The sequence below is a fragment of the Palaemon carinicauda genome, chromosome 24, assembly GCF_036898095.1.
Source record: "Palaemon carinicauda isolate YSFRI2023 chromosome 24, ASM3689809v2, whole genome shotgun sequence".
Lineage (NCBI taxonomy): Eukaryota > Metazoa > Arthropoda > Malacostraca > Decapoda > Palaemonidae > Palaemon > Palaemon carinicauda.
Window position 1 is genome coordinate 7,460,169 of NC_090748.1, and position 7,500 is coordinate 7,467,668.

Here is a 7,500-nt window from a genome sequence, read left to right on the forward strand (position 1 = left end):
TTCTCTTCCTTCCCCTGCTTCTTATACAATCTCTAAGAACTCATTCTGTTATTCTTAATGTCCATCTATTATCTATCATTCTCATTATATGTCCTGTCCATGTCCATTTTCATATATGTTGTTAGAATATCCTCTACTTTAGTTTGCTCTCGTATCCATGTTCCTCAATTTTTGTCTCTTAGTGTTATTCCCATCATTATTCTTTACATAGCTCTGAGTTGTAACACGCTTATGTTTTAAGAGTTTAGTATGGCTCTAAGTTTCTGATGCATAAGTTAATACTGGTAGGATCATCTGAATAAATACTTTTCTTTTTTAGTGAAAGTGGCAATTTACTTTGTTTACCAAAAGCTCTCCATCCTACGCTTATCCTTCTTTTAATTTCAATCTCGTGCCCTGGGGAAACGCCTACTGTCTGTCTTAAGTACATATATACATTTACAATTTCTAGAGGTTCGTCCATAACTCTTATTTGTTCTCTGCATTTTCCTTGAAAATTATCTTAGTTTTACTCATATTCATTTTCAGTCTTACATTTCTGCTTTCTCCATTCAAATCTTCTATCGTCTTTTACAATTCCTCCCATGATTCACTAAATACAACTATGTCTTCTGCGAATCTTAAGTTGATTAAGGTATTCCCAATTAATATTAATTCCTACATTTTCCCAACCCAAGTTTTTAAAAACTCCTTCTAGGTACGCTGACAGTAATTTTGGAGAGATGGCGTCTTCCTGTTTAACTCCTTTCTCCATTGGAATTTTCTCACCATCTATGTGTATTTTTTTTTTTTATTTATTTATTTTTTTTTTTTTTTGGTACATCCTGTACAGATATCTTCAAGCGTTCTATCATAAGATTCATCAGTTCCTTGTCCTTGAAAGACTTTCATTACGTCTGAGGTTTTGACAGAATCAAAAGCTTTCTCATAGCCTATAAATCCTATACATAGTGGTTTGTAATACTCTGTTGATTTTTCAATTAGCAGGATATGGTAACTTGTTGAATACCCACTTCCAAATCTTGCCTACTCTCTTGTTTGATTAAAGTCTAGCTGCCTTTCTATTCGGGCCTAATATGATCTTTGTAGATATTTTTTATATTATGGAGACAAATATCATGATGCCAGAAAATCAATCAATCAATCAATACGGAGAGTAAAGTTATTGGGCCGTAATTTTTCATGTCTTTTGTGACACCCTTTTTATGAAATGGTTTAATGATAAAGTTCTTTCCAAGCTGTAGGTATTGAGCATTCTTGCAGACCATTTGTGTAAAGTTCAGCAAATCTTACTAATGTGAATTCACCTCCATCTATTATCAAATCAATTGTTAGGCCATCTTCTCCTGCGGCTTTGCCTTTTTTTTTATGTCTTTCAATGGTTTCTTCAGTTCTCCTACTGGTACGTTTGGCACCGGCTCAGGCGTTTCATTATTCCTATTAGCAAAGTTATTTCCTTTATCACTATTATATAGCATTGTATAGAAATCCTCTGCAATTTTTATCAATCCATCTCTATTGTTGATAATATTTCTATTTACATCCTTTAAAGCAAACACCTGTTGCCATCCAATTCCAAGTCTTCTTTTCATCAATTTGGCACTTCTTCCTTTCTTTAGTGTTCCCTTAATTTTGGTCTGATTTTGTCCACGAAAGTCTTGGTTTTCTCATTTGTTTATTGTTTATGATAGTTCTGCTAATTTTGTTTAATTTCTCTTGGATTTCATCCTCATTTCCAATCTTTTTTTTATTAGGTTTTTGGTCTTTTCTGATAGTTTTCCTTGTTCTTGTTTCCCCTATTTCTTGCTGATTTCAATACAAAGTTTGTTAAATTACTGTTCAATTCTTCTTTACATGCTTCAATTTCATCATGTAGCTGGGAGTACCTATTTTGCATTGCTAAAGTAAACTCATTAGATTTTTCTCTTATAATAGGAGTGTTTTTTTTTTTCCTTTTCTTGGATCTAAACCAATTTTGCTTCTCACCAATCTATGGTCGCTTGACTAACTTTTTCAACAGTGTTAGATCTTTAACTAAATGATCTTTTCCACTTAGAATAAAATCGATTACATTTTGTGTTTCTCCGTTTGGGCTTCTCTATGTCTGTTTCTTCATTTTTTATAAAATAAAGGTGTCCATGATTTTTAGATCGTTTCTTACACAGAAAATTCTACAAACATACCTCCTCTGTCACTTATTGTGGATACTCCAAATTTACCTACTGCTGATTCTCCTCTCTGCTTTTGGCCTATTTTAGCATTGAAATCCCACAAAACAAACGTAAATCGAGGCTTATCTTTTTTCATAGACATCTCCAAATCTTCATAAAAAGTTTATATTTTTTTCTCTGTATGGGATGCTGTTGGTGCATACGTTTGGATGATCTTCAGTTTATACTTCATATTTAGTTTGATAATTAATCCAACAATGTTATCCCTAGCACTATGAAATTATTCTATGTTACCTGCAAGATTTTAATCAATTAGAAAATCAACTTAATTTTTTTGTTTCATTCATGTACTCTGGGGCAAAATATATGGCCCTCTTTTAGCTCTATGTAAGATTCCCCAGTTCTAATTTCACTCAACTATTATAATCCCAAACTATTTCTTTCAGTTCTTCTAGTAAGACAGCAAGATCTTGTTCCCTAGACAGGGTCCTGGCATTGTATGTTGCAAGGTTTAGTTTCCAAAGGGGGCCTATTCTAGTTCAGAGTTTGTTAACACCCCCTGCATCGGATTGTAACTGCCCGCCACCTTGGGCAGTTGTTCCACTGCTGCTGGGGACTGGGGGTCAAGACGGGGTTGTATTATTCATGTCTGGGTTTTGGCTACTGCGGATTATTGATGGCGGGAGATTTTGATCTGATCGCCCACAGTAAACCAACTTCGTATGACTGACCCTGACTAGTATAGCTTTGCTGATCAATGTGCGACCCTGTTCACACTAAAATCACGCTAAGCCTCCCCGTCCCTTGGTTTGGGGGCGGGGGGGGGGGGGGGGGGAGTACAGGGAGTAGTGATATCCTGGTGAGATAGGGTGTGCGTGTGTCCATACATATCTGAACATTTAACCAACATTTATGACGGGTCACGTACACTAGTATATAAAGAATCTCCGAAGCAGTTAGTTATCGAACATTTTGTGTCAAATTCAGAAAGTATACATCAATAAGATCATTCAAAGGAAAGACATAATATCGAGAAGAAAAATATGAATGAATTTCACCGACAGATCATATTAAAATCTTGCATTATTTGGATATGTACATATTTTTCTAAGTCACCAGCGAGTAAAATTCAATAGGATTTGAAGTTAAGACTTTTTGCCATCAGGCAAAAAATTTAGAAAGAGGTTTTAGATTCTAGAATGTTTGAGGTGAATGCTGAACAGGAAAGTGAATGGAATCTATTTATAGAATTAAGATAAGTGAAAAAATGGCTGTAAAGAATGCTATCTTTAATTCAGAAACAAAAGAGACATTAAACCATCACTCCCCTCGCGCATATTGTGACATGAGGACTATGGGATGTATTATGTTTGTTTATGCTTTTTTATCATATTTTGGGTGCTGGTCTATTTTAGTTCTTTCTACAAACTGATAAAAAAAGCATTGAGTTTGGAAATTGTTTACACCACCATTAATTGCAACTGATGGAAATGTATTTCATAAGAGAAGAACTTAATAGTTTCCAATCGTGGGGGATAAAAGAGCTAATAGGCTGTCATATTCTCTTCAAAATATCTATGAATGCATTAGTTTAAATGTTTAAAGGCATTTCATGAAAAGCAGAAGCATGGGATAGTGACATTGCCCTATCAAGCAGGATAATGCCCTAGAACCTGACCATCTATACATATGATGAGCGCCCAAGCTCCCTCTCCACCCAGGCTAGGACCAAGTTAGGCCAGGGAATGGCTGCTGATGACTCAGCAGATAGACCTATAGGCTTCCCCCAAACGCCCCCCGCCCCCATCCTTAGCTCACAAGGATGGTGAGGTCGCAGTGACCAAAGGAACTAACGAGCTTGAGCAGGACTCGTACTAAAGACAAGCTTTACTATCACGATTATCTGCATAAAGATACCTGGTTTACTTATCACTTCAAAACTTGAGGAATGATCAGAAATATAGACTTGTATTGAGTATATCTGTTCATTTTTTTATTTACATTATCCTTACTTTTTAATTATCATGTGTTCATTTGTGGCAGGTTCGCTACAGCGCTAATCTTAGGATAAATTTAAGTGAAGTCCAAATATAGATGCTTCAGATGAATGCCTAGGCTGGTGAGCGGCTATTAATATCAGGCAATACCTTGTTCGATGCCTGGTAGTGTCTCAGTTAGTGAAATTCGGCAATTTAAGTCAAATTATTTTATGAGGCGCATTTGATTAGTTGGACAAAATCATTCTAACCAATCAGCTTGTAGGAAACTTTTCCGAGCTAAAAGGGCACCTCTGCGATTCTGTGAAAATTCGCCTCATTAAAAAAAAAAATAAATTGAATATAGGTCTGTTCAGTAACTCAGTAGGCAGTTTACCACCACTAAAAGCCATATTTAAGCTCCGATGAATATACCTCCCTTTTTGAAAGGGGATACCTTAACTACTAAAGAATTTGTGTATCATCATGATCAGCAAAGCTATGGTAGTCAGGGCCAAACATTTCTGGGCTGCCCAGCGGCAAGAGCCCGAGTCTTACACGAGGTAAGGCAATCTATACAGACAGACAGACAGGCCAAACGTACTATAGTCCATTTCTTTTAGCAATGCAGATTTGCACCGACTCGCAGCGGTGCCCTTTTAGCTCGGAAAAGTTTCCTGGTCGCTGATTGGTTAGAATTATCTCGTCCAACCAATCAGCGATCAGGAAGCTTTTCCGAGCTAAAAGAGCACCGCCGCGAGTCGGTGCAAATCTGCATCGCTAAAAGAAATGGACTATAGGTCGGCTTGCAGTGAGAGATCAGACTAAAGTCTCCCACCTGCATTTATTGTTGTTCTTGCAAGCATTCCTTAGTACGTGAACCCCACACCGGAGAGGGGTCTGATGGAAGAGTCAATGGATCACAATAATTCCCAAAAAACAAATTTAGACTTCCATTAGTATTAATAATTTTATTAGATTACTTTATTTGAACATATTATATAGCATTATTCTTTTATAGTTCAATTGATGAATAAAAACCATGCTGGTAGTCGCTCTGTAAAACAGAAGCGCAACCCAATCTAATTTATCACTGGTTTTCCAAATACAACAACAACAAATGCAGCCGTTTTTAGTCCACTGCAGGACAAAGGAATCAGACATGTCCTTATTCAAGTCTGGGGTTTATTCATTTCATCATCACAATGACCATTGCAAATTAGTGATGGTGGGAGACTTTCATCAGATCACTCACAGCAAATCCACCTAATATGGGTGACCCTGACTAGTGCAGCTTTACTGATAATGGCGATACACAAACCCTTTCAACACCTTAAGGTATCCCCACTCATTTAACCATAAAGATTTCAAAGTTTCCCGGTCTGTATAAATATCTTAGTGAAATAATTTCCCAATAGGGTGTGCTGTGAAAGCAATAAAGAAATTATAAATTTAACGTGAATATTACGATTAAATTAAAATACATACAATTATCGTTGCACATTTCAAACACAACTTGCTCTTGCAAATCCATTTCCCCATGTCTCCGTAAACGGATTTCCCCTTTTTTATTATAATACTGATATCTATAGCCTATAACATATTTCATTTGGTTAACCCTACCTAATACCGAGATAATATAATGACACGTATTTCTTTCTAATTTCTATTTCAGACTTTAGCGACAGTAGTCTCCTGCCTTTTATTTAGCCTGGCATCCACCAGTCCAACTCCATCTGGAAGAGACGAGAAGCTCGGAGGCTTCTTCTTGCATGGAATAGGACTAGGGGCGCTGTTCGGAAAGTTTCACGGATTTGGTAAGAGAGCCCACGATGGTCACACCCACGAGGGATATGGCACTGCTCATGGGCACGAGTCCCACAACGGGGCTTCACATGATTCCCATGGAAATGAACAAATTGCTTCTATCCCAGAGACCCACCACCATAGAAATCATCATCATGTCTACGAAGGCCGCCATATTGCTACACACAGACTATATTATCATGGGCATCATTAAGTTTATTAAAGAAACTAAATGAAGGTGTTCATGACCATGAAAGTCATAATGTAATGTATACTGAAGCACTCACACTCAGAAGGCAACCTGGTGGCCATGGTATTCAAATGTGGCCATGGTATTCAATGGAGGTCATGGTATTCTATGGTGTCCCATAGCACTCAATGGAGGTCATGGTACTCAATGGTGACCATGGTACTCAATAGTGGCCATGGTACTCAATAGTGGTCATGGTACTCAAATAGTTCTCATGGTACTCAATGGTGGCCATGGTTACTCTATGGTGACCATGGTAATTCAATGGCGTCCATGGCATTCAGTAGTGTCCATGGTATTCAGTAGTGTCCATGCTATTCAGTAGTGTCCATGGAACTCAATGGCGTCCATGACATTCAGTAGTGTCCATGGTATTCAGTAGTGTCCATGGTATTCAGTAGTGTCCATGGAACTCAATGGTGGCCATGGTACTCATGGCGTGTTGCTCGAGCTACGATGCTGTCGCTGTACTCAACATTGCCAATGATAATGTCTCGGTCACTTTTAGACAAAGGAACCTTTTTTTAGGAAATGTTCTTCTTTTACTTTTTGGTCTTGCCATAAATTTTGTACAAATTCATCAATAATTGCTTATCTCTGATAAGCAGAAGAAAGAATATACTAAAATTCAATCATTTGTGAATAGATTTTTCTTACATTGGCGTTGTAAGAGATTGCCTAAATTCTAAAGATTAATCACTATTATAAATCTAGCAATGCATTAATTGATTAACAGCCTATGTACTAGGAACATTGTTGTAGAGAGAATTTATATCACAAGGAAATCTTAAAACCTCGATTTGACAAGAGAAAAATTATCTTTACGTGCCACAGATGTTTTTAATGAACACCATCTTATAAGTTGTTCTCTTCTCTCAATTCCAGAAATTTTGTATTCACTAAAAGTAATTAAACAATTTTCGATGCTATCTCTGATCTTTTCCTACACATACACCGAATAGTCTGGCCTATTCTTTATAGTTTCTCCTCTGTCCTCATACACCTGACAACACTGAGATTACCAAACAATTATTCTTCACACAAGGGGTTAACTACTGCACTGCATTGTTCAGTGACTGCTTTCCTCTTGGTCAGGGTAGAAGCAGCCCCTCTAGGAGAAGGACACTCCAAAATCAAACCATTGTTCTCTAATCTTGGGTAGTGCCATAGCCTCTGTACCATGGTCTTCCACTGTCTTGGGTTAGAGTTCTCTTGCTTGAAGGTACACTCGGACACACTGTTCAATCTAATTTTTATAGTTTATATAGGAAATATTTATTTCAATGTTGTTACTGTT

The 7,500-nt window shown here is 37.2% G+C and overlaps 1 protein-coding gene across 1 annotated transcript in view; it reads left to right on the top strand.

The window, feature by feature from the left end:
* LOC137617798 (proton-coupled zinc antiporter SLC30A5-like) overlaps nucleotides 1–6,544 on the top strand; it is a 7,221-nt gene extending 677 nt beyond the window's left edge. Inside the window, exon 2 of the mRNA XM_068347756.1 lies at nucleotides 5,823–6,544. Coding sequence (XP_068203857.1) covers nucleotides 5,823–6,167 — 345 coding nt within the window. The 3' untranslated portion in view covers nucleotides 6,168–6,544. The remainder of the gene's footprint in view (nucleotides 1–5,822) is intronic.
* The last annotated feature ends 956 nt before the right edge of the window (nucleotides 6,545–7,500 follow it).